Source organism: Eptesicus fuscus, chromosome 3, assembly GCF_027574615.1.
Source record: "Eptesicus fuscus isolate TK198812 chromosome 3, DD_ASM_mEF_20220401, whole genome shotgun sequence".
Classification (NCBI taxonomy): domain Eukaryota; kingdom Metazoa; phylum Chordata; class Mammalia; order Chiroptera; family Vespertilionidae; genus Eptesicus; species Eptesicus fuscus.
The window spans coordinates 8452565-8479664 of NC_072475.1; the positions used below are offsets into that span (position 1 = coordinate 8452565).

General features: G+C 57.1%; 1 protein-coding gene across 3 annotated transcripts in view; it reads left to right on the forward strand.

Moving 5' to 3' along the window:
* The window catches only part of TRPM2 (transient receptor potential cation channel subfamily M member 2), a 49107-nt gene extending 29239 nt beyond the window's left edge, over positions 1 to 19868 (forward strand). For 2 of the 3 annotated variants that reach the window (XM_054713597.1, XM_054713598.1), the window contains 12 exons: positions 7505 to 7688; positions 9054 to 9235; positions 9469 to 9601; positions 11764 to 11851; positions 12284 to 12371; positions 12535 to 12692; positions 13386 to 13462; positions 14924 to 15010; positions 15514 to 15619; positions 16397 to 16498; positions 18286 to 18402; positions 18874 to 19868. In XM_054713597.1, the coding sequence (XP_054569572.1) occupies positions 7505 to 7688; positions 9054 to 9235; positions 9469 to 9601; positions 11764 to 11851; positions 12284 to 12371; positions 12535 to 12692; positions 13386 to 13462; positions 14924 to 15010; positions 15514 to 15619; positions 16397 to 16498; positions 18286 to 18402; positions 18874 to 18999 (1448 nt within the window). In that variant the 3' untranslated portion in view covers positions 19000 to 19868. Of the gene's footprint in view, positions 1 to 7504; positions 7689 to 9053; positions 9236 to 9468; positions 9602 to 11763; positions 11852 to 12283; positions 12372 to 12534; positions 12693 to 13385; positions 13463 to 13716; positions 13819 to 14923; positions 15011 to 15513; positions 15620 to 16396; positions 16499 to 18285; positions 18403 to 18873 lie in introns of all 3 variants that reach the window. The other variant, XM_008145659.3, reaches the window with a different exon arrangement.
* The last annotated feature ends 7232 nt before the right edge of the window (positions 19869 to 27100 follow it).

Here is a 27100-nt window from a genome sequence, read left to right on the forward strand (position 1 = left end):
TCCACTCACTTAGGTCTATAATTTCTTTCAATACCATTTTGTAGTTTTCAGTGTATAAGTCGTTCTACTTTTATTAGATTTATTCCTAATTGTTTTATTTTTTTTCCATACTGTTGTAAATGGAATGGTCCTATTAATTTTGTTTTGTTTGTTGCTACTCTATAGAAATATACTATATTTTGTATCTGGAAGTCTTGCCAAACTTCTTTATTAGCTCAAGTCGATTTTTTAATGGGTTGCGTGGGATTTGCTCTATAAAAGATCATGTCATCTGCAAGTAGAGACACTTTTACTCGTTCCTTTCCAATCTAGATGCCTTTTATTTCTTTTTTTGCCTACTTATCCTGCTGGAATCGCTGGTACAATGCTGAGTCTAAGTATTGAGAGCACACCTCTTTATCTTGTTCTGGATCTCAGGGGGTGGGAAGCTTTCCGTGGTTCACTATTAAGTATGATGTGGGAGAAACCAAGATGGCGGCATAGGTGAAACACCTAACCTGCAGCCGGGCACAACAATTTCAAAGGCACAACTAGAGGTCAGAACGGACATCGTCCAGAACCACAGGAGAGCTGGCGGACTGAAATGCCCACAGCTGGGGGGAAGGAGAGGGCCACGGGGACAATCGGGGGAGCCGTAAAAGCCTGAGGTATGGAGAAACTGGCGGAGACACGAGCTTGCGCGCCTGCGGGGAGGATGGAGCTGGAGAGGAAGGGGCGGCTGACGGCCTGGCCGGCGTTCACTGGCAGGAAGGAGATAAAGGCTCCGGAGTGCGCTAAGTGCCGGCTCCGACTGCACTGAGCGCCAGTTCCGGGCGAAACCCTGGGAAGCCAGGCGCAGGCTGGGGGAATGAATCTGGGCTGTGGGGCGCAGGCACAGAGGAGCGGGGGAAGGCAGAGCTCCAGAGGCGCGCACGGGAAGGGGCGCAAAGGACGGACTGTTGCCTGCACCACTGAACTGCCCTAGCGAGAAGGAGACATAAGCTCAGGACCGTGCTGAACCCCAGTTCCGACTGCACTGAACCCCAGTTCCGGGCGAAACCCTGGGAAGCCAGGCGCACGCTGGGGGAATGAATTTGGGCTGTGGTGGCGGAGGCACAGAGAAGCGGCGGCTCCAGACGCGCGCACTGGAAGGTGCGCAGAGGACGGACTTTTGCCTGCGCCACTGGGTGGCCCTGCTGGGAAGGAGACAGGGACGCCAGACTGCGCTGAGACCCAGTTCCAACTGCACTGAAACCCAGTTCCAGGCGAGAATCTGGGAGTCCAGATTCATTAGGGGTGGGACTGGACTGTTTGGCAGTGGGCGAAATTCCAGGGCGCGTTTCTCTCAGAGGTGTTTGCAAGGAGTACAGAGGGACACAGACACAGGAGCCTCATAGGGCGGGGCTGACAGGAAGCCAAGGTTGTAGGCTCCACCCTGTAGCTCCGCCCCAGCCAAGCTGAGCAGAAGCTTTTTCCTGCTGAGTGCCTCAGGTAGTGGCTGACCCACACTGCATTGGAGACCCAGAAATGAGGGCATCTAGTGGTTGGTGGGAGATGACACCAGATTTCAATCACTTGCATAAGGGAGGCATTCTAGAGGCAGACTCAGTGAGCGCCAAGGCATTGCTGCATCAAGACCCGGCCCACAAACATGTCTCCTGCACAGCAACTCTTCCTATATGGACAAAGAGGGTCCTCACGGCCAATTGGCCTGGAGGACAATTCCTCCCAGTGTCACCAACAACAATCAAGACTTAACTGTACAAAGGAGGACCAAGATGGAGACATAGGGCGGCAGCCTGATCGTTGCCTACCACAACAATATTGAGACTACGACGGGAGAGCAGAGCAGACACCAGCCAGAAAGACCGGGGGGCTGGCTGAGCAGATGCTCTACAACTAGAATAAAAGAGAGGGGTACGCAGGATGATGCTGATGCCGGTGACCCAAAGTCCACACTTTAAGAACTATGGCTCAGGCGACACAATGGTGGCCTGGAACGTGCTCGGCGCAGTTCCCCCGGCGGTCTCCGGCTGAGGGGACGGCTCCACTCGCTGCCGAGCACAGACAGACGAGCCCCTGGGAGACATGGGGTGGGAGACTCCGTGCTTGCTGACCTCCGAGTCCTTCAAGAATCTCAATGCCCCGAAGTGGCCAGGTGCGCACGCTCAGCGACTGGCCACCGTTGCAGACCCAAGGGCCGACGCAGCGACACCGGACCAGCCCACCACCGGGCACCGGGCACACCGGAGCCTTGCCGAGCCCGCCGCCCAACGAGTTCTGCGGCAGCCGCCCTGGAGCTCTGAGAAAATGACCGAAGGAATTGCTGAGAGGGAATTGACCAACAGGAATTGGGATCAAGAAGACGAAACCCCGCTGAGACCCGAGTCCAGGCGAGCCTGCGAGCCTCTGGGCTCAGATGTGGTCACACGCCTCTGGGTCTAGGTGAGGCCTCACGCCCCTGGGTTTGGGTGAGGCCACACGCCCCTGGGTCCAGGTGAAGCTGGATTCCGGATTCGGGTGAGGCCATGTGCCCCTGGGTCCGGGCGAATCTGAACCCTGGGTCCGGGTGAGGCCGTGGGCCCCTGGATCCGGGTAAGGCTGGGTCCCGAGTCCGGGTGAGGCCGTGAGCCCCTGGATCCGGGTGAGACCACGCGACCAGGGGTCTGAGAGAGGTAACGCGCCCCTGGGTCCGGGTGGCTTCGTGTACCTAGGTCCAGGTGAGGCCACGTGCCCCTGGGTCTGAGAGAGGCCACGCACCCCTAGGTCCGGGCGAGACCATGTGTCCCTGGATCCGGGTGGGGCCTCGTGCACCTAGGCCCGGGTGGGGCCGTGTGCCCCTGGGTCTGGGGGAGGCCAGGCGTCCCTGGGTCTGGGTGAGACCGTGTGTCCCTGGATCCGGGTGAGGCCTCGTGTGCCTAGGCATGGGTGAGGTCACGTGCCCCGGGGTCTGAGAGGCCAAGCGTCCCTGGGTCCGGGTGAGACCATGTGTCCCTGGATCCGGGTGAGGCCGCGTGCACCTAGACCCGGGTGAGCCCAAGTGGCCCTGGGTCTGGGAGAGGCCAAGCATCCCTGGGTCCGGGTGAGACCATGTGTCCCTGGATCTGGGTGAGGCCTCGTGCACCTAGGCCCAGGTGAGCCCAAGTGGCCCTGGGTCTGGAAGAGGCCAAGCGTCCCTGGGTCCGGGTGAGACCATGTGTCCCTGGATCCGGGTGAGGCCTCGTGCACCTAGGCCCGGGTGAGGCCACGTGCCCCTGGGTCTGGGAGAGGCCAAGCGTCCCTGGGTCCGGGTGAGACCATGCGTCCCTGGATCCGGATGAGGCCTCGTGCACCTAGGCCCGGGTGAGCCCAAGTGGCCCTGGGTCTGGGAGAGGCCAAGCGTCCCTGGGTCCGGGTGAGACCATGTGTCCCAGGATCCGGGTGAGGCCTCGTGCACCTAGGCCCGGGTGAGCCCAAGTGGCCCTGGGTCTGGGAGAGGCCAAGCGTCCCTGGATCCGGGTGAGACCATGTGTCCCTGGATCCGGGTGAGGCCTCGTGCACCTAGACCCGGGTGAGCCCAAGTGGCCCTGGGTCTGGGAGAGGCCAAGCGTCCCTGGGTCCGGGTGAGACCATGTGTCCCAGGATCCGGGTGAGGCCTCGTGCACCTAGGCCCGGGTGAGCCCAAGTGGCCCTGGGTCTGGGAGAGGCCAAGCGTCCCTGGATCCGGGTGAGACCACGTGTCCCTGGATCCGGGTGAGGCCTCGTGCACCTAGACCCGGGTGAGCCCAAGTGGCCCTGGGTCTGGGAGAGGCCAAGCATCCCTGGGTCCGGGTGAGACCACGTGTCCCTGGATCCGGGTGAGGCCTCGTGCACCTAGGCCCGGGTGAGCCCAAGTGGCCCTGGGTCTGGGAGAGGCCAAGCATCCCTGGGTCCGGGTGAGACCATGTGTCCCTGGATCCGGGTGAGGCCGCGTGCACCTAGGCCCGGGTGAGCCCAAGTGGCCCTGGGTCTGGGAGAGGCCAAGCATCCCTGGGTCCGGGTGCGACCATGTGTCCCTGGATCCGGATGAGGCCTCGTGCACCTAGGCCCGGGTGAGCCCAAGTGGCCCTGGGTCTGGGAGAGGCCAAGCGTCCCTCGGTCCAGGTGAGACCATGTGTCCCTGGATCCGGGTGAGGCCTCGTGCACCTAGGCCCGGGTGAGCCCAAGTGGCCCTGGGTCTGGGAGAGGCCAAACGTCCCTGGGTCCGGGTGAGACCATGTGTCCCTGGATCCGGGTGAGGCCGCGTGCACCTAGGCCCGGGTGAGCCCAAGTGGCCCTGGGTCTGGGAGAGGCCAAGCGTCCCTGGGTCCGGGTGCGACCATGTGTCCCAGGATCCGGATGAGGCCTCGTGCACCTAGGCCCGGGTGAGCCCAAGTGGCCCTGGGTCTGGGAGAGGCCAAGCGTCCCTCGGTCCAGGTGAGACCATGTGTCCCTGGATCCGGGTGAGGCCTCGTGCACCTAGGCCCGGGTGAGCCCAAGTGGCCCTGGGTCTGGGAGAGGCCAAACGTCCCTGGGTCCGGGTGAGGCCGCGTGCACCTAGGCCTGGGTGAGCCCAAGTGGCCCTGGGTCTGGGAGAGGCCAAGCGTCCCTGGGTCCGGGTGCGACCACGTGTCCCTGGATCCGGATGAGGCCTCGTGCACCTAGGCCCGGGTGAGCCCAAGTGGCCCTGGGTCTGGGAGAGGCCAAGCGTCCCTGGGTCCGGGTGAGACCACGTGTCCCTGGATCCGGGTGAGGCCTCGTACACCTAGGCCCGGGTAAGCCCAAGTGGCCCTGGGTCTGGGAGAGGCCAAGCGTCCCTGGGTCCGGGTGCGACCATGTGTCCCTGGATCCGGATGAGGCCTCGTGCACCTAGGCCCGGGTGAGGCCACGTGCCCCTGGGTCTGGGAGAGGCCAAGCGTCCCTGGGTACGGGTGAAGCCAGATCCTGGGTCCGGGTGAGGCCGTGCGCCCCTGGATCCATCCGGGTGAGGCTGGGTCCCAGGCCCGGGTGAGACCACGCGCCCCTTGGGTATGGGTGAGGCCACGTGCCCCTTAGTCCGGGTGACGCCGTGCCCCTGGGTTCGGCCGAGACCAAACCAGAGGGAGTCGGACCTCCATTACCACCATTTGTCCACCATCCAGAGCTGAGGGGTCAGTGCTGACATGTACACATAAGGAACTACTGGACATTGAAATTGGGTCTCAAAAGAACTGTTGGTCCAGGGGAAGCTCGCTACAGATTGATTCATTTGCCTGTCAGCATAACTATTATTGCTCGTCTCACATTCAGTTCTTATTAGTATATATCTAGTGACATATGATCTCGCTCATCTAGGGGAAATGATGAACAACATAGACTGAGGAACAAGAACAGAACCAGAAGCAAGGAGGCATCGATCGGACTATCGGGCCTCAGAGGGAGGATAGGGAGGGTAGGGGGAGGGTGGGGGGAGGGGGAGAGTTCAACCAAAGGACCTGTATGCATGCATATAAGCCTATCCAACGGTTAAGTTCAACAGGGGATTGGGGCATGCGTGGGGAGAGGGGTGGGATGGGAATGGGGGGATGAGGACAAATATGTGACACCTTAATCAATAAAGAAATTAAAAAAAAAAAAAAGTATGATGTGGTGGGTTTCCTGCAAATGTCCTTTATCTGGTTGAAGACGTCCCCTTCTATTCCTGGTTTCCTGAGTGTTTTTATCATGAAAGGCTGTTAGATTTTGTCAAATGCCCTTTCCTCATCTCTTGAAATGTTATTATATTCATTGATTTTCATATGTTCAACCAGCTCTAGGTTCCTGGGATACATCTCGCTGTGTCATGGTGTATATCCTCTTTATATGCTGCTGGGCTCAGTTTCCTCGCATGTTGTCGAGGGCTTTTGCGTCTGTATTCACAAAGGGTATTGGTCTGTAGTTTTCTTGTCATGTTTTGTCATCTTTTGGTATTGGGAGATGCTGGCCTCATAGAGTGACTTAGGAGGTATTCCGTCCTTTCTTATATTTTGGAAAAGTTTGTGAAAGATTTACTTTAATTCTTCTTTAAACACTTGGTAGACTTTACCAGTGAAGTCATCTGGGCCTGAATTTTTTTTTGTGTTAAGTTTTTAAAATTATGAATTCAATCTTGTTACTTGTTGTAGGTCTATTTGTATTTTCTATTTCTTCTTCAGTTTGGTAGTTTATGTCTTTCTAGGAATATGTCCATTTTTCTAAGTGATCTAATTTGTTAGCATGCAATTTTTTGTAGCATGTCTTTATAGTTCTTTTTATTTTTGTAACATTGGTAGTGCTGTCCTCTTTTCGTTTATGATTTTAGTAATCTGAGCCATTTCTTCCCCCACTTTCCCCCGCCGCCTTGATCCAGTGTAGAAAGAGGGTTGTGATTTTGTTGCTCATTTTCAAGAACCAGATTTTGGTTTTGTTCATTTTCTTTGTTTTAAAAAACATATACTTTATTTTAATTATTTGCATTCTGACCTTTATTACTTTCTTCTGCTTGCTTTGGATTTAGTTTGCTTTTCTCTTTTTAGTTCACTGAAGTGGAAGGTTATGTTATTAATTTGAGCTCTTCTTCTTAACATACACTGAGTGGCCAGATTATTATGATCTCTGAACGCATAATAATCTGGCCACTCAGTGTATATCCTATATAATAAAAGGCTAATATGCAAATTGTCCCCTCGACCAGGAGTTCGACCAGCAGGCAGGCCAGCCAATTGCCCATGTCCCCTCCACCTGGCCAGGTTGGCTAGACCCCACCCATGCACAAATTCATGCACCAGGCCTCTAATACACACACACACACACACACACACACACACACACACACTGAGTGGCCAGATTATTATGCGTTCAGAGATCATAATAATCTGGCCACTCAGTGTAGGTATTTATAACTATGATAGTGAGTTTCTAGCTCAGAAAATTAGTAACACTTTCAAAAATATATTCGAGTACAAAAAAAAACCAGTGCACAATCATTATTGAAAAAATTTAAAAATTCAAGCTTAAGTACAAAGAAAAACGTGGTCCCTGATCCACATCCCAGAGTTAACCACTATTAACAACTTCGTGTGTTTTCCTAGGTATTTTTCATGCACAGCTGAAATGTATGCTTTGTGAAATGTCCTCTTCTCGACCAGCGTGGCCCTGTTTTCTCATGCCTCCTTCTCTCGTCACTCGTTGTTAATCTCCTCCTTTCGAATCCTCTCCACCGCATGGGGCTCTCCAGGCTGGGACCCGTGTGTTAGCCGTGACGGCAGCCCTCCCGGAGCCAGCCCTGCCCGGGCTGGGAAATGCTGGTGGGGATGGCTGGTCCTGGGCAGGGTCCCGTGCCAGCCTGCAGAGGCGGCCGGCTCGGGGGGCTTCCCTTGGCAGCCACACGTCCTGCCCCCAGGGGATGCCTGGGTGCAGGTGGACGCCTCTCTTTGGGGCTGAGCTGCCAGCCGAGGTCACCCAGATGTGCAGGTGTCCAGGTCTGGTGCCTGCATGGCTTTCTTTGTTCCCTGCCCTCTCTCCATGCTAGGCGTGAACTTCAACCTGGACCAGTGCAGCCCCAATGGTACCGACCCCTACAAGCCCAAGTGCCCTGAGAGCGACGCCACCCGGCACCGGCCCATCTTCCCCGAGTGGCTGACGGTCATCCTGCTCTGCCTGTACCTGCTCTTCACGAACATCCTGCTGCTCAACCTGCTCATCGCCATGTTCAAGTGAGTGCTGCTGGGGGCTCGCTTAGGCCCAGCTCGCTGACCCCTCTCCCCCATCACCGCCGTCACCGCCATCGGTGCCAGTGGGCCCTGAGCCGGGACCCAGGACCCAGGCGCTCTGAGGTGCCCCATTCAACCACTCTCCCTGGCCACTGTCCAGGGCACTGATCTGTCTGTCCAGGGCACTGCTGCTGGGGACCAGCAGTTTGGTCATTCAGCCCGTGAGCCAGGCTGGAGGAGGACATGGTGGCTGGGGGCCGGCAAAGGCTCACTCCTCCCTGTGTCTGGGGTCAGTGGGGCTGTAGGGGGTGGACTCCAGGTTCATGGTCAAGGAATCTCCCCCAGGGGCTGGGCACAGCCATATGCAGGGGGCAGCGGGATTCGCATGCAGGGCGCTCGCTCAGCCTCGGTGCTCGTGGAGAAAACACTATCTCGCAGGTTGTTGGTGTCCATGCAATAAGACCCCGGGGGCGGGAGCCTTTTGTGCAGGCTCCCATGTGCAGACGCGGGACGGCTGGACGGGGCAGCGGCTGTCGGAGGCCCTCCCGCTGTGGAGGAGTGCGTGTCAGCACTTGGTGAAAATGCTGCTCCGGGACCCGGGGCCCTGGCTTGGTCAGCACCCTTCCCCTTCCCCTTATCAGCTACGTTGCTGAGGTTGTCACTTTCTGATTTGCTGGGACGGACCCTGAACATGTGCTGGAACTCTGATACAGAGGCCAAAGGGGACCAGCGGGCAGGGGCTCTGTCCCGTAGCAAGGAAAGCAAGTGCTTTTTTAAAAAAAATATATTTTATTTATTTTAGAGAGGAAGGGAGAGGGAGAGAGGGAGAGAGGGAGAGAGAGAGAGAGAGAGAGAGAGAGAGAGAGAGAGAGAGAAACATCAATAATGAGAAAGAATCATTGATCGGCTGCCTTCTGCATGCCCCCTACTGGGGATCGAGCCCCCAACCCAGGCACGTGCCCTTGACCGGAATGGAACCTGGGACCCTTCAGTCCACAGGCTGATGCTCTATCCATTGAGCCAAACCAGCTAGGGCGCATGTGCTTTTCTGAGTAAATGTGTCTGCCTGTTGCAGACACTGTCCCTTCTGTTTGTCGGGTTGAACCGATAGACTCCTTCTAGAGTTCAACGCCAAGACAGGGTCCATCTCCCACGATGTCTGCTTTCTTTTATCACCAACGAGGCGTGAATTCTGCGTCCCGCTGCCCGGCTGTCTTTTTCTGCCCCTAGAGTCACCCTGGGAGGCATGTGTCTGCTCATGGGCCGTCACCGGCCCCCAGGGCAGTGAATGGGTGTGTGCTTGTTCTTGCCTCGTTGCACTGCATCTGGTCCTTCTCTGTAACCGGCGTGCCCCTTGCCTCCCGCCAGCTACACGTTCCAGCAGGTCCAGGAGCACACGGACCAGATCTGGAAGTTCCAGCGCCACGATCTGATCGAGGAGTACCAGGGCAGGCCCCCGGCCCCGCCCCCCTTCATCCTCCTCAGCCACCTGCATCTCTTCATCAAGAGGGTCATCCTGAAGATCCCCGCCAAGCGGCACAAGCAGCTCAGTGAGCCGCCCTCCGCTCTCCCAGAGTGCTTGTCCTCAGGGGTCTTGGGGCCACATGTGGGCTTGGGGCGGCTATGGTGTCTCCTTCTAGAGTCCTAGAAGCTTGGGAAGAACGCAGACCGTGCAGGGCACTGAGCTCCCAGCAGGCCCCTCGGGGATGGGCGTGGCTCAGGGGCAGGACCCCGGGAGGGCCTGGGAGTGGGCCGGAGCCCCTCATGCGTCCTCCCCACGCAGAGAACAAGCTGGAGAAGAACGAGGAGGCGGCGCTCCTGTCCTGGGAGATCTACCTGAAGGAGAACTACCTGCAGAACCAGCAGTACCAGCAGAAGCAGAGGACGGAGCAGAAGATCCAAGACATTAGCCACAGGTACGGGTGAAACGGCACAGGCCATTCGGTTCTGAGACATACCAGGCACATGGCCCTCCTGGGGGAGGCCCAGCAACTGGTCACCTGGGACGGGAAACCTCAGTGTCGTGGCCCAAGCAATTCTACCAGCACTGGACCTCGGTCCTCCAGCTGACCCACAGCCCTCCCTCTGGGTCTTGGGAAGGCCACTGTGCTGTGGGCGGGGCTGATGCTGAAAGGCCGGGGTGGGGCGGCTGGAGGAGGGGCAGGTGGGCCCGCCAGAGGCCAGCTGGAGGCCTGGAGGGCGGACAGTGAGCGCGCTGGCACGTGGCCACGCCGCAGCTGCCATAGTACCTGGGTAGCCTGCCCCACTCTTAGGCCCACTCAGCACATCTTCAGTTCCTGCTCAGCTCTTCCCACCCCACTTGCTTCCAGGGTGCCAGGTCCGTGTTGGGGGAGAGGTCTCTCTCTCCCTCTCTCCACCCCGCCCCTCAGCCCTGTGGGCACCAGAGGGCCTGGCTGCCAGGGACACAGACGTGGAAGAGTTTGGTCTTGTGTGTGTGTCACTGTGGGCCAGGAGGAGGGGGCCTGGGGACATGTAGTCATGGCAGCTCCTGGCCTGGCACAGAGGTTCCCGCAGGCCGTAGAGAGGGCGTCCTGGGGAGCATGGCCCCGCCCCCCACCTCTCCTTAGAGACGGGCACCTGCCTTTCTCCATCTCTCGGCTCATCTGTGAAATGGTGACAGTGACAGTATCCATCGCCTGGAGTCACTTCCAGAACATGGGAGCACGTGTGAAGCGTGAGCACTTCCTGGGCTAGAGACACGCCAGCACACACCGGCTGTGTGTGGCTTTATGTCGCTGTTGCACAGGAGTGATGGTGATGGTGCCCCTACATGGGCGTCTTCTCTCCCTGCGTCGGGCGAGGGATTCCAGGCCCAGAGGCAGCATGGTACCCGGGCTGAGCCTGCCCCCGCTGTGCCCACACCTCAGGGCGCTCCTTGGTGATGGGGACAGTTCCTGCTTGTCGTAGGGACTGAGTCACAGCCAGCCAATCGCACGCTGTCGCCCTCCCTCCAGTAGCCAGGCAGCACACGCACAAGGCTGGCCGGGGACAGGGTGCCGAGCAGTCACGTGGCTTTTCGGAAATTAAGCAATACATAGCGAGGGCGCAAGTTAACTCCCGGGCCCTCAGTGAGATAACTGTCTCCCTTTCCCTCGATAACCTCCACAGTGGGCTGCAGCCCAGCTCAGGGTTCAGTGTCACTGAAAGGACTGCCCATGTTCTTAAAGAAGAGACAGGAAGTGAAGACGCCTGGCCATGAACAGCCAGAGTCTGGGTGGACTGGGCTGTGGAATTATTTCACCCATAAACACAGCCAGCCTACGTTGGGTGAGATTCCCACATTGTAGCTAAATAAGACAGAATCCAAGCAACCGTTCCCCAAATGACAGCACGGCCCCTCCTTCCCGCAAACCCCAGCAGCGCCCAGCGGCAGCTTCGTTGTGTGTGACTTAGGTTCTGGAGCTCATGGCCTAGGGGAGGGGCTCGGCCGTGGGTGCACCTCACACCTGCGTCTCCTGCCAGGATGCTCTGTGGGCAGTGGGAGTGGCGGTGGGAGCCTGGGGCATCGGCTGGCTAAGAGGTCTCCCTCCTTGGGCACCAGGCAGTCTATACAGAAACATCTGTACTAATAAAAGGGTAATATGCTAATTAGACTGGGTCAACCAGCCATCTTCCAGACATCCGACTTGCTTCTGGTCAAAGCCATGGTGGTGGGGGCTGAGGCAGAGGCAGTTAGGGGCAATCAGGCTAGCAGGGAGGGCAGTTGGGGGCAAGATCAGGCTGTCAGGGGAGGGCACTTAGGGGCGATCAGGCAGGCAGAGGCAGCTAGGGCCTCTGGGATCAGGCCTAAACCGGCAGTCGGACATCCCCCAAGGGGTCCCCAATTGGAGAGGGTGCAGGCTGGGCTGAGGGAACCCCACCCTGTGCATGAATTTTGTGCACCGGGCCACTAGTGTACTATAAACACTTTCAAATTAAGAGGAAGACGCCTGAAATTAAGGCCGACAGAGCCCTGGCTGTTGAATCAGATGAGGCCGCCATCGGCAAGCTGGCCCCGTGCCGCCTCACCGCCCAGGCCCCAGGCAGGCCCGCCAGGCTCAGCTGTGCACTCTTTCAGGGTGGACACCATGGTGGACCTGCTGGAAATGGACCGGCTGAAGGGTTCGGGCTCCATGGAGCAGAGACTGGCCTCCCTGGAGAAGCAGGTGGGTTTCGGGCCGGGGCCTGTGTTTCTGGGGCACAGATCCGACGGGCCTGGCTGTGGTGCCCGGCTGGTTTGAGAATGAGCACCCTGGGACGACCAAGAGGAGGTGGGGAACGTGGGGCCCCTGTTCCTCATGGGAAGAGCACCTTCTTTTCCCTCTGGAAAATTCCGCCCGAGCCCCCTGGCTGGGCTCCAGCACACTGCACTGCGCGGCACCACTTAGGGGCCGGTCTGAGGAGTAAACTCTCGTCCCCTCCTTGGCCTCCTCCGGCCTGTCCCCCGACCTGGGGGGCTGTGGGAATCGCCCCAGCCCTGGCTGCCTCAGCCCTCCTGGCAGAGCTCTGCTGGCTTCCTGGCCGCCGGGGAGCGGCAGCCACAGGGGTGGCCTGTGCGGGCAGGCGCTGACCGGATGCTGTGTGGGACCTCCTTGCAGGTGGCCCAGACAGCCAGAGCGCTGCACTGGGTCGTGAAGACCCTGCGAGACAGCGGCTTTGGCTCGGACGAGGGAGCCCCCTCCCTGGGTGAGTGGGTGGCTGTTCTTCTGAGTCTGGGGACTGTGGGGAGGAGAGGCACCGGGCAGGGCTCCTGCTGGGCCTGGAGGAAGGACTGTGGAGGGTGCCCCGGCCTGTGGGCCAGATGCCCGAGCCTGGCCAGCTTTGCCCACGCTCGTGTGGCTGTCCCCAGCCTCCCAGACGGCCTCGGAGGGGCAGGACCCGGAGCTGGACGGCAGGCAGAAGGCGGAGGACCTGGGCGACGCCCACCACGTGAACGCCCGGCACCTGCTCTACCCCAACTCCCCCATCGTGCGTTTCCCTGTGCCCAACGAGAAGGTGCCCTGGGAGGTGAGTGCTGTCCTGGCTGCACCCCCACCAGGCTCGGTGGCCGGGGTGCTGGGAGGAGCTGTCCGGCCTGAACCCTCTGACATGGGCTGGCCCGGCCCACGCAGCGTCACAGGGACATGACACATGCGGCCCCCGAGGCACAGGTCCACACAGTGGAGGTGGCAGAGCTGGGACTTGAGCCTGGGGAGCCCCACGAGCCTCTGATGCACAGAGAGCCGACCGCCCCTCACCTCTGGTCGCCCCACTGTCCCCAGTGCATGGTCAGTGCCCCCTTTCCCGAGTGCCAGGTGAGCGGGAGCATCTGAGAGAGGGAACGAGAGGGAGACGTAGGTAATGGCATCCACCCCAACCCGCAGGCTTCGTCCCTGGCCCTCCCGGAACATTCCGGGCTGTTACCTCCATTGCCTTCTCTCCAGCCCTGCCAGTCGGAATCCTCACCTCTCAGGTCCAGCCCAGACCCCGCCCGACCTGGGAAGCCTCCCCTGGACACCAGTTCTGTCTCCAGCCCCGGGCCTGGGTCCCCGAGTGGCAAGACCCTCAGGTCTGCCCAGCTCAGGGTGCTGCGGGCGCCTGGCGTGGTCTCGGGTCCCGGGCCGTGCGCCTGGAGGAGCAGCCGCCGCCGCAGTCCTCTGGGTGCCTGGGCCTGAGCTTTGGACGGGGGGACAGTCTGAGAGAGACCCCTGTTCTGTGCAGACAGAGTTTCTCATCTACGACCCGCCCTTCTACTCGGCCGAGAGGAAGGACAAGGACTTGGTGGACCCCGTGGGAAAGTGAGTGTGCGCTCCTCCCCTCCCTCACACCCAGGGCCGGAGGGCGGGACCCCCCAGGGCGAGGGCCTGCTGCCTGCCTGGATGGCCCTCCCCAGGGGCTGGGACGTGCTGGGAGGGGCAGGGTCTGGGGGCGCCTGCGGCCTGTGGGGCCCCCTGTCCTCTGCCCGATGCCTCTCAGGTGTGATCACCCAGCGCTCTGCCCCCGCTTCGCGCCCTCTGATCCGGGACCTGACTGCTCCTCTGTCCTCTCCCAGCGCCCTGGACCCTCTGGCCAGGATCACCTACAACGCCGTGGACGGGCCCACGGACCGCCGGAGCTTCCACGGCAGCTACGCGGTTCAGGACGGGTTCCCCCTGTGAGTGCGGCCCTGTCCCCACCCACAGTACCCGGCCTCGCTGGGGCCTTCGGGGCCTTCCTTCTGGGGTCAGGTTTCCTCTCTTGGCGACTAGGCAGCAGCAGCCCTTGGTGAAGGCTCCTGGGAGGAAGGGCCTCCTGCCTGGGGGTGAGGAGGAGGAAGGGCCTCCTGGGGGGGGTGAGGAGGAGGAAGGGCCTCCTGGGGGTGGGTGAGGAGGAGGAAGGGCCTCCTGCCTGGGGGGGGGGTGAGGAGGAGGCAGGGCCTCCTGGGGGGGTGAGGAGGAGGAAGGGCCTCCTGGGGGGGGGTGAGGAGGAGGAAGGGCCTCCTGTGGGGGGTGAGGAGGAGGAAGGGCCTCCTGGGGGGGGGCTGAGGAGGAGGAAGGGCCTCCTGCCTGGGGGTGAGGAGGAGGAAGGGGCCGGCTGGGGGCTGTCAGAGTCTGAGGAGGACGACAGGTGGCTGGGGACGTGGGAACCCCAAGGAGCAGGCGGATCCGGGCCCCGAGGGAGGAGGCAGTGGCGGCCTCTGCGGAATGTCCTGGAAAAGGTGGCCGGGATCTGGAGGACAGGCTGGCGTGTGGACCGGGACAGCGGTCAGACCTGGGTGATGGGCTTTCCCTCCTGTTTTAGTGGTGAATTCACACGAACCCACCCAGCGTCCAGCATGCGTTCTTTCTGAGAGGACCGGGCAGGGTGGAGGCGGCGGCCCTGCCCAGTGGGGACGCTTGGTCTCCGTGTCAGGGCCCTGGGCTCGGGGAGCAGGGACAAGCCATGTTTTGGGGCCAAGTCTCCCCGGCGGGGTCCTCGCTGGTGACCCCTTCCTGGCCTGTGCACAGTCACTGGACGCCTCTGGTGCCCGGCCCGGGACCCCGCCCCCCCCCCCCCACACACACGTGTGGGTGGCAGATGGGTCCGTCCCGCGCCCTCGGGCCACAGGAAGGCCACTGGGACACCTTGTGCATCTGCAGTGGGGCCAGACCGTGGTCCCTAAGGGAACCCTTTTCTTTTCCAACTGACCCCATGGTACCCTGAAGCCCCCCCTCACCCCTTGGGGTCCCCACGGGCTGGTCCTCCCGGCGGCAGGCTGAGCACACCCCTCTCCACCCCAGGAACCCCATGGGCCGCACGGGGCTGCGAGGGCGCGGGGCCCTCTGCTGCTTCGGACCCAACCACACGCTGCAGCCCGTGGTCACTCGGTGAGTCCGCCAGTGATGAGGTCACCCACTCCCCCCATGAGGGACTCACTTCCGGGGCCCTCCCCATGCGCCCAGAGAGCCCCGAGGACAACTCTCATTGGGTACGTGGTGGCAGCCTCACGGCATGACGCCCCCTGAAACACAGGGCAGGAATGTCGGGGCCCCCTGGACAGCCCAGGCCCGTTCCCCCTCCCAACAGAGCTCCCCTCACTTCCTGTGGATCCCCTCCCTTAGAGGCCTGTGGGAGGAGGGACAAGGTAGCCAGGACCCACGGCCACGGACGAACCGAAAGTAGGCAAGACATGGCCCAGCCGGGTCCCTAAGGAATATTCTCCAAAGGCCGGCCGTGCTAGTCCTCCAGCGGCCACGGGAGCGGGGAGACACCCTGATGGTGCCGGACGGGAGAGGGTCCTCGGGGAGGACACAGGGCTGGGCCCCGGGGAGGCTGGGGAGGGGGCTGGCACAGAGCGGGGGAGGGCAGGTGTGAGCCGGTCCCTCTGCAGGTGGAGGAGGAACCAGGACGGAGCCATCTGCCGGAGAAGCATCAAGAAAGTGCTGGAGGTGCTGGTGGTGAAGCACGTCTTGGCAGAGCACTGGGCCTTGCCAGGGGTGAGCCACCGACGGCCCACGTGCCCGTCACTCATCCTTCTCCATCCGCCCGCCGACGGAACGGCACCCGCCTGCGCCTCTGCCCGGCCGTTCTGGACTCTGTCCCTGGTTCCTAATGACAACGCCAGGGACTGGGCGGTGCTGCAGGTCTTCGGGCCCCTATCCATTCCAGGGCGCTGGGCAGCTCTCGCCCTGCACCCCCGAGCCCCGTGGCTCCCACGTGAGGGAGCGCGGCTCTGAGCACCGGGCATGGAGGGGTGTCTGCTGAGCCGGCACTGGTCCCGAAGTCCGAGGCAGAATGGACATGGCTGTGAGGGACTGTGACGAACAAGCAGGGTCCCCTAGGTGGGTGGGGGCAGGGAGGGGCCGTGTCCATGGACAGGTGGTCTCTGGAGTGGCCGGGAGCCCAGCGTGGGGAACAGAGGTGAGAGGTGGGTCTGAGGAATGCAAACAAACCATAAAAACACAGCCCTCCCGATGGCGGCCAGCAGGTGGAGGTCAGGGCGCTGGCGCCCTCACAGGGAGCCGAGAGGCACGGGTGTCCGGCGTGCGCTCCTCCAAGGCTGTGCCTTTGGCCTCACACCCCTGCTGTGGAGCGGGCTGACGTGGGCAGTGGGCTCTGGGCAATGTCACTCTGGCCCCGAGACAGTCAGCCTGCCAGACGCTGTCGGCCTGCGGCTCCGGGGGTCTGGCTGGCCGCCCATGCCGGGCAGGTGGCCAGTGGAGGTGGGTCCCCAGATGGCCTTGCGGACGAGCCTTGCCTCCCTCTCTGCTCAGGGCTCCCGGGAACCCGGAGAGACGCTGCCCCGCAAGCTGAAGCAGGTCCTCCAGAGAGAGTTCTGGCCTTCCTTCCAGAACCTGCTGCTACAGGGCACGGAGGTAGGTGGCTCTCTGTGTCCCGGGCCCCGCGGGGCACTGGCGGTGAGGCTGCAGGATGAGCAGGGGACAGGGAACCTGCTCCGGCCCACATCTCCCCGCTCCTGGAGGAAGGAGCTGGGACCAGGGGCCGTGGCCGTGGCCGGGGGCCTCCCGCCTTCCCTCTCTGTCCCCATTTCTTCTCTAAATCAATGGGGCCGGGCTGTTGTCGGCCTCTCCTTCCCACACTCAGCCCGGCCCTGAGCACAGCTGGCTCCCAGGGGCCCCTCAGAACCTGTGCCTCCTAGGGCAGAAGGGCTGGGGGTGCTCGCCAAGCCCTGTCGGGAAAGTGCGGCTGAGTCCTCACACGCGTCAGGCCTGTTTGCCTTACTGAATCCTTTCTTTTTTTTTTTTAAATATATTTTTATTGATTTCAGAGAGGAAGGGAGAGGCGGGGAGAGAGAAACATTAATGATGAGAGAGAATCATTGACCGGCTGCCTCCTGCATACCCCCTACTGGGAATGGAGCCCACAACCCATGTGCCCTTGACCGGAATCGAACCTGGGACCCTTTAGCCCACAGGCTGACGCTCTAGCCACTGAGCCACACCGGCTAGGGCTGAATCCTTTTTAATTACAAAAGCAACATGTGTTTGCTACAGCATCCGAAATGCAGCCCGGTCAACGGTGAACATCAGAGCCATCTACCCTCACTCGCCCAGGTGCCACCGGGCACAGACACCTGCTTGCTTCTCCTGCCCCCGGTGGCACCTGGGCGTGTGAGGGTAGAGGTGGCTTCGAGGTTCACCGTGCGGGCTCTGTCTGCAGCTTTCTGTCCACACGGGAGCACGCACGCACTTCTTCAGTAAGCACGGGCCGCTGGCCTCATTCTCTGTACCTTGCTTTTTCCCTTAATTGGCGATGGTCACAGCTGTAGGTTTATATTCGTAGGGTTTGTTTTTCACGACTATAGAATGTCTTGCAGACTTTATATGTTTTGTGCCATGCTTTGCTTAAACAGTCCTCTAGGTGGCATCTAAGTTGCCACCGGTCCTGTTTTCACGCGTGTCAGGATGAAACAGGCGGTGGCTGGTACTTACGGCTCTGACCTGCACCAGCTGGTCCTTATGGTTCGTCCCTGTCCCATATGCTTTTCCCTCCGGGACACTGCCATCTCCCGTTTCCTTACTGGGCAAAAATAATTAGTTTATTTATCCAGGTGATATCCAAACAGCATAAAATTAACCATTTTAAAGCACACCGTTCCGTGGCATCTAGTGCATTGACAGTGCTGTGTGACCATCACCTCTCTCTAATTCGAAACATTTCCATCACCCCAAAAAGAGTCCCTGCACCTTACCAGCGGTCACTTCCTTCCCTCCCCCAGCCCCTGGCCACCGCATCTGTGTTCTGTCTCTGGATTTGCCTGTCCGGGACATTTATGTTACGTGGAGCACACAGCATGCGGTCTCTGGTGTCTGGTTTACTGTAATATTTTCAAGGCCCACTGTCATTTTTAATCCCTCCGTGGACAGTCCGGGGGGCGGGGTGGTCCGGATGGCAGGCCAGAGGCCAGGAGGGACATGAGTGAGCCCGTGGGCCGCCTCAGGGTGCTGGTCAAGGCTGAAGGCTTGGGTGGCAGCCGCTGGACAGGCAGAGGGGAGCCAGGCCAGGGGCCTGGGTGCCGTGCAGCTGTGCTCAGAGCGTCTTAGGGCTGGCCGAGCTCGGGACAAGGAGGCCCTTGCTCTGGAGGAAGCCGGCAGGCTCAGGGTCGGTTGGGGAGTCTGGCTCACCCTGCGCTGCCCCCCAGGTGTACAAAGGCTACGTGGACGACCCTCGGAACACGGACAACGCCTGGATCGAGACGGTGGCTGTCAGTGTCCACTTCCCAGACCAGAGCGACGTGGAGCTGAAGAGGCTGAACTCTGTATGGGGCTCGGGCCACAGGCTCCCAGGATGGGGGGATGCGGGGCCTGTAGGGAGGGGTCTGATGGGCTCCTGGGCCAGGGCCAGAGCTGCCGGGAACCCTGAGATGTGGTCCTCCAGGACCCCCCAGGCTCGCACTGGGGGAGGCCGGTTTGTACACCTTTATGGGGATACTGTCCCCTGAATTGAGCTCAATCCGCCAAGTCCCCAATCCAGAACTGGGACCACGAGGTCCCAGGGAACAAACCCAGGCCGTTATCTGCAGGACAGACCCTCCGAACGAGCTGCCTGCTCTGTTCTCACCCGCGGGCTTTCGGGCTCTGCAGGCATTTTCCGAGTGGCGTCCGAAGTGGGTGTTGTTGCTCCCGTGTGGTAACAGCCCAGTGGAGGCCCAGAGATGGGGGTCAGGGCAACGTTTGGGGTGCTGGGTGCTGGCGGCGACTCCGGGCTCAGGATGTGCCTTTCCTTGCAGCACCTGCACGCCGGCGACCCCGGGATGTCCGTCCGATGGCAGGTCGTGGACAAGCGCATCTCGCTGTATGCCAACCACAAGGCCATCCTGCAGAAGGTGGCCGCTCTGTTCGGGGCCTACTACTGAGCCCAGGGCCCCCGGGGCCAGTCTGTCCCCAGCCCCTCGGAGATCAGGCTGCAGGGGGCGCAGCTGTGGACCTCAGGGAGGCCAGGGGCGCAGCGTGATGGGGTTTGGGGACCTGCCATCCCTCAGCCAACTGGAGCCCCCACTGGACGAGTTCGTGACCCGGCGAGGCGCCCTGAGAAGGGAACCAAGGCCGGGGACAGGCTGGCCCCGGTGACACGGCATCTCCTCAGGATTGTGGTGGCCACGGGGACCCCGCCAGCCATCACTGCCTCTCCTGAGCCGCAGGCAGCCGGTTGAGGGGCTGGAGCCTCCTGACAATCTTGGCATTGGGCCGGAGTCGAGTCTCCCCTGGGAATGCTGTCATGAGCAGCAGGTCCCCCACCGGAGGTACATCCGCCCAAGGCCTGTGTCCCCTGGAGCGTTGGGGTTCCCATGTGGCCTCCTCCTCAGGCCCATGCCTCCAAGATGGCCTCCACTGTGGCCTGACTCAGACCCTCGCCTGGCCTGGGGCGGGCCCTGTGGGAACCCCAGTTTACAGCCCGGGCCACCGTCCGGGCTGAGCAGAGGCAGGAGGCCCGTGAGTGCAGGCCTTCCCCAGAGACGCAGAGGGTCCCTGCCTGTGCAGGGCCTGGGACCCAGCTCTCCTGCACACGCGGAGCTCCCTCCGTCCCTCCCTGTGAGCCCAGGGAGCGTGGGCGTGGATGGGGGCGCCCCGTTTAGTGTCAGCGAGTCACAGACCATCAGCATAAGCCATCAGGAGCATCAGGACCAGGAAGGTTGTCAAGCCCGACGTTCAGTCCGCCGCCCCATGCCACCCGGCCAGCTCTTCGGTGCCTCCTGCAAATAAAGTTCCGGAGGTGCAGTGGTCAGGGCTGTGTCTGGGCCACTGCAACCTCTACCAACCCACGGCCAAGCTTCCCGTGGCCCGAGGGCCTCTCCTGTGGCGTCTCCCCGTGTTTGTGGGCATGTGTGAGTGTATGTGTGTACGTGTGAGTGTATATTTGTGTATGTGTGTATAGATGTGTGTTTGTGTGTGTTTGTGTTTGTACGTGTATAGATGTGGATGTGTGTGAGTGTTTGTGTGAGTGTATATTTGTGTATGTGTGTATAGATGTGTGTTTGTGTGTGTTTGTGTTTGTACGTGTATAGACGTGGATGTGTGTGAGTGTATGTGTGAGTGTATATGTGTGTGTAGATGTGTGTGTGAGTATATGTGCATGTACATGTATAGATGTGGATATGTGTGTGTATGTGTGTACAGTGTGTGTGAGTGTGTGCGAGTGTGAGTGTATGTGTGTGTATATGTGCATATACATGTATGATGTGTATGTGTGTTTATGAGTGTGTATGTATGTAAATGTGTGTATATATGTGTGAGTGTATATATGTGTGTGTGTGTGAGTGTATGTGTGTGAGTGTATGTGAATGTGTGAGTGTATGAGTGTGTGTGTGTGTGTGTATGCGTGTGTGAGTGTATGTGTGTGTGTGTGAGTGTATGAGTGTGTGTGTGTATGTGTGTTTGTGTGTGTGTGTGTGTGAGTGTATGTGTGTGTGTGTGTGTGAGTGTTTGTGTGAGTGTGTGTGTGTGTGAGTGTATGAGTGTGTATATGTATGTGTGTGTGTGTGTGAGTGTATGAGAGTGTGTGTGAGTGTATGTATGTGTGAGTGTATGAGTGTATGTATGTGTGAGTGTATGAGTGTGTGTGAGTGTGTGCAGGGAGAGCCGGCAGAGGGGACAGGCCTGGAGACCCCGGGAGCAGTACGGGAGGAGGTGAAGGCAGCCAGGCTCTGCAGGGAAACGGCAGCCAGGACGGGGCAGTGGTTCTGAAGGGACCTGGGGGCGGTCGGGGGCTGTGCAAGCAGGGAGACACTGCTCGGGCCCTGTGCTCTTGGGAAGCCTGGAAGGGGAACCATTGCCAGCCTTATTTCAGGGTTTCCAGTCTGGATTTTCAAGAGCAGGCAGAGAGAACCAGGAATTCCGAGAGATCTAGGAGTTCTCTGAATGTCGTGGGAGGTCAGTGTGGCCAAAGCTGCTGGGGACAACTTTGCCAAAGGCAGTCCCTCCACGAAGGGTCTGGGCCAGCGCGGGGTCCCTGGCCTGGCTTTTTGCTTCCCAGGCAGCGAGTGGGTTCCCGGCCAGCTGCCCTTGTCCCGCCTCTGAGGTGGCTGCTCCAGCCCTGCCTGGGAGCTGGCTGGCCTCACGGTGCCCAGCGGGCCTGGGCTTCTGTCTGAGGGTCCCATGGGCAGGTGGGGACCGTGTGGAGGCTGGGCAGCAGAGGGCTGAGCCAGGCACAGTGGAAGGGCAAGAGGGGGAGCAGCCAGCACACCCCTGGACACTGGCCGTGGCCCAAGCGAGGGCCCCCCAGGCCACTGTTGGGTCTCTGTGTGGGGAGGGCGGGTCTGGGCCCCCCCGGGTGCTTTGTTCATCTGCCTGATTTCATCCGGCCCTGGCGATGCCGCGCTCGGCTCCTCACTCCTCCCCAGAGAGAAGCACTCAGACCTCACCCTGCAAAACAGCCTCCCTGACGGGGAGGCAATTAACCAGCCGCAGAGCTGCATTTGCTCCCTGGGGCCACGAAGCCGGTTCCGGGTGGATAAGTAAGCCAGATAATCAGCCCGGACTCCAATTACAGTAAGAAGGACGGCCTGGTGGGCAGAGCACGTGGCCAGGATGGCATCAGAAGGTTGCTGGTGTGTTTGGGAACACTGACTCATGGCCCGGAATGGACAGCGAGCGAGGCTCTCACAGGGCCTGCAGCCTGGGTCTGGCCGGCAGCCAGAGCCTCCGGTGGCCCTCTGACGTCATCACTAGTCAGGGAGGCCAAGAGCCAAGCGCCGGGAGACAGCTCGACACAGCCTTACTCGGGCACCTGGAACTGACAGGTCCGTCCACCCGTCCACGTGCACGTCATTCCCACGTGGGCTCCCCTCTGAGTGGCACGCCTGCTCCGCACGTTAGTCAGGAGCACACGTTCTTCACTGCACACGTGAGTGTGATCCGCCGATGGATTTTTTATGTTAACAAGCAGCACCCAGATCCAGATCCGTAACACCCGCCCCAGGAGCCCCCTCCATCCCCAGCCCTCCCCCCAGCCCCCCCCACTCCCACCCCCATCCCCAATCCCATCCCGAGTCCCACCACCCCGGAGTGTTACCTGCTCTTGAACTTCCCATAAACAGAAACACACAGTGTGAGTTCTGAGTGTCTGGCCCCTCGCACTCACTGGCATCCATACTGTACTTCTCTTGGTGGCCGCCATATACTTGGTTTACTTTAAATATTAAAAACGTTCCATAATTTGCCAGAAAAATAACATACCAGCAGCTTCCTGGCTGACAGTATGTTAACCTCTCTGAAAGGCAGCTGGCTGTGGAAGGCAGAAATAATATGTCTTGTGGGGTTGCTGCACATGTGGACATACACCGTGCGGCCACAGCCCAGCCCCAAGGGGTGCGCGCCGGCTGCAGGGCTCTCACTGGCCGAGGGGCCCAGGGTGGCCTGGCGAAGGGCTGTGATGCTGGACGCTCTCCCCCAAAGCAGGAAACGACACAGCGACCGTTACAGACGGGAGACAACTAAGGAGAGAGAATGGACTAAAAACTACTCAATCCAAGGGAAGTCAGGAAAAGAGGACAAGGGATCCGAGGGGCAGAAAGAGGCAGACAGACTGGAGCCCACCTGCCCCAATTATCCCTTCAATGAGCTTTGACGCAGGACGTCGGCAATGGGGAAGCACTAGACCCGGAACGACCGGCCTTAGCCCGTGTCCCTCGTTTTTCCACGAATGTCCTTGTCTGTTGGAGGGCCCCGCGCCGCAGTTAGCTACTTCTCCTTCGTCTTTTCCAACCCGTAACAGTGACTCAGGCCTTTCTTGGCTTTTACGACCCCTTCCTTCATTTTTGACGCGAACTGATCAGTCCCTTGGTCGCCGTCCTTCCACGTGGGTCTGGAGTGCTCTCACGATGGCAGATGGTGCATTTGGGGCAAGAACACCACAAAAGCGATGCTGGGTCTCCGTCCATCGCATCGAGAGGCTACATGATGGCTGTCCGTCTTATTACTGAGATTTGACCTTGGTCACAGAGTAAGGTGGTTTCTTACTGTAAGAAACCAGAAGCTGGGCTTCTCCACTGTAAGGTTACTATTCTCACCTTTGTAGTTAACAAACATATTAAAAAAGATACTTGAATGCTATGGAAATCCCGAAGGAAACTAAGTATAAGACACGCGAGGTTAAAAGCCCAAGGATGGGAAAAGGTAGCCCATGTGAACCTAATGAAAAGACAGCTGGGGTGGCTGTTAGTGTCAGAGCGGAGTTCAGGACAAAGAATCTGGGGGGTAAGAAGGGCCATTTTCCAATGACAAGGTGACCATTTAATCAAGAGGACATGATCTGAATATAGGCTTTCAAAATGCATAAATAGAGCAAAAAAACAGAACTACAAGGAGAAACAGATAAATCTACAATCAGAGTCAAAGACGGCAACACCTCGTTCTCAGTAATTAATAGAGTAAGTGGGCAGAAAGTCATGATATAGAACAGTTGAATATCATACTTGACCTCATCAACATTCCACTGAGCAACAATAGAACTCACGTTTAAGTGCACACAGGACAATGATTAACACAGGCCATATTCTGGACCAGAAAATCAGTCTCAACAAATGTAAAAGGGTCCAAAACATACAGAGTATGTTCTCTGACAGAAATAGATTTAAATTAATAAGTAAAAAACAGAAACCTCTCTGGACCACATGTCTGAAAACAAAATAACACTTCTAAATCCATGGATCACGAAAAGAAAAGAAATCAAAAGGAAAATTAGAAAATATTTTTAACCCAATGAATATGAAAATACAACATATCACCCTAGCTGGTTTGGCTCAGTGAATAGAGTGTTGGCCTGCAGACTGAAGGGTCCTGGGTTCGATTCCAGCCAAGGGCACATGCCCGGGTTGCAGGCTCGATCCCCAGTGGGGAGCGTGCAGGAGGCAGCCAATCAATGATTCTCTCTCATCATTGATGTTTCTATCTCTCTCCCCTCTCCCTTCCTCTCTGAAATCAATAAAGAAATATATATATTTTAAAAAAAGAAAATACAACATATCAAAATTTCGGGGGTGCATCGAAAACAGGACTTTGAGGGAAATTTGTAGCCTGTTCTAAAGAAGAAGGCCTCAAATTAGTGGCCTAACTTTCACCTTAAGAAACCAGAAAAAGAAGAGAAACTTAAACCCAATGTAAGCAAAAGAAAGCATAAACGTCATAGTGGAAGTCAATAAAAAAGGGAAAACAATAGAGCAACCAATGAAACAAAAAACTGGTTCTTTGGGAATATCCATAAAATTGACAAATTTCTCTCCTGACTGATGAGTAAAAGAAAAGAGCGAAGACACACGTGACCAATATCAGGACTGAGAAAGGTGACATCACTTTACATTGAAAGATTAATAACAGAATATTATGAACAACTTTATGCTGATAAATTCAACAATTGTCCATTAGATAAATGGACAATTCCTTAAGAAATACAAACTGTCAACATTCAATCAAGGAAAAAATAACCTCAGAAGTTCCATCTCTACATATAAAATGATACTACATGATGTGAATTTGAGTTAGGCAAAGATTTCTTGTGATTTATCCCAAGAACACAAGGTTGACTTAACACTTGAAAATCAATCAGTATAATCCATAATATTAACAGAATAAAAAAAAAGATTTTCAATAAATGCAGAAAACATTTCACAAAGTCCAACAAGCATTTCTGATAGAAACTCTCAGCAAACTAGTAATAGAAGGACACTTCCTCACACGGACAAGGATAGCTACAGGAAACTTGCAGCCAACATTGTTTTTAATGGTGAAAGACTGAATGCTCTCCCCCTGATATCAGGAACAAGGAGATCTCTTGCTTCTGGTCAGTATTAAACTAGAGTCTCAAGCCAGTGCAATTGGGCATGAAAAGGAATTTAAAACACATCCAAACTGTAGAGAAATAAGTCATAATCTTTTTATTTACAGAGAAGATGATTGCATATGTAGAAAATCCTGAAGTGTTTATTTAAAAGTTACTAGAACTAATAAATGAGTTTGGCAAAGTTAAGATCAATCCATTTTGCTTCTACAAATTAGTAATCAAAAACCAGAAATTGAAACAAAAATGCCATTAACAATAAATAATCAGAGATAAATCTGACAAAAGATGTGCAAGATCTGTAATCAGAAACTATAAAACCCAGATGAAAGAAATAAAAGAAGCTCTAAATAAATGAAAGGATATACCATGTTCATGGATTGGAGACTCAATATTGTCAAGATGTTAATTCTCTCAAACTGACCTATAGAGTCAATGCAATCCCCAACAAAATCCTACTAGGCTTTTTTAGAAGAAGTTGGGAAGATGAGGAAATACATCTTGGATGACCAAAAAACATTATGAAAGAACCAAGTTGAAAAATTGATACTTCCTGAATTCAAGAATTATTATAAAGATCCAGCTATGAAGACAGCTTGGAACATTTGCATAAAAATAGGCAAATAGACCAAATGAACACAGAGCATACAGAAATAGACTCATACAGATGTGGATCACTGATTTTCAACAAAAGTACAAACGTAATTCAGTAGAGAAAAAGTAATTTTTCAACAAATAGTTCTGGAACACTGAATATCCATATGCACACAAAAATATAAACTTGGACTCATATTTCACACCGTGTATCAAAATTAATTCAAGTTGGATATTAAAACCAAAGGCAAAACTTACACTATAAAAACCCTTGTGACTTTGAGTTAGGCAAAGATTTCTTACATATGACCCAAAAAGCACCATCCATATAAGAAAAATTGCTAACCTGGACTTCATAAAAATTAAAACCTTCTCTTTGAAAAGCTTTTAAGAGAATGAAAAGACAATCCACAGACTCAGAAAATATTTACAAATCACGTATCTGATAAAGGACTTGTATCCAGAATATATAAAGAATTCTCAAAACTCAAAATAAGAAAACCCGTTTAAAGGTGGGTAAAAGATCTGAACAGAGCACTTCCCTAAAGAAGACAGATGGCAAGTAAACAGATGAAAAGATGCTCACCATCATTTAGTCACCGGGGAAGTATAAATTCAAACCACAATGAGATTCCACTACACACCTAGTCGAGTGTCTAAAATTAAGAAGGCTGACATGCCAGGTGCCGGCGAGGGTGTGAGCACACACCGTGGGCAGGACTGTAAACTAGTACAGTCATCCTGTGAGTTTCTTTCAAATTAAACTTACAGCTACAGGTGACCCAGCCATTCCACTCCTAGATATTTACCCAAGAGAAATGAGTATTTGTCCAAACATCGGTTGGACACAATGTTTGTATCACTTTATTTGTAATAGGCAACGAATGGAAACAACCCCAATGTCCAGGAACAGGCAAACAGATACGTAAACTGGAACATTCATAGGATGAATGACTAGTCAGCCCTAAAACGAGTAACTTGATAAACACATAATCCTGCTGAGTGAAGGAAACTAGACCAAAAAAGCACAAACCTGTGATTCCATTTACATACATTTTAAGAAATGCCAACTTCATCTACAGCGACAGGCAGATCAGTGCTGGCCTGGGGTGGGGGTCAGGAGGGGAGGGAGTACCAAGGGTGGAACTGGGGCATGGACTGCGTGCATTACGGTGATGGTTTCACGAGTGTATACAAATGTCAAAACTTACCAAATTTAGACGTGTGGTTTCTTGTATATCAACCACACCACAATAAAGCTGCTTTTAAATGCCGCCGCTTACACATTCCCTATCCTTCCCCAGGCCCACGTGCACGGTCCCTAACACACAGAAGGTGGGGGTGGAGTGAGAGTCCTGGGCAGGAGGGGACTCAGGTGGGTGGAGACCTCACCCCACTACCCAGCTTTTGGGTCCGAGGGACGCACCGCAAGAGGGACTCACCGCAAGGGCTTCGCGCAGATCCGGGGTCTTCAGGCCCCTCGCTTGCAGGTGTCAGCGCCAAGCGGGGATTCGCGCCCCCCACTCCCCACCGCGCGCAGCTGGGTGGACCCGGGAGGGGCGGGGCTCTGTGTGCTCACGGGCCCGCCC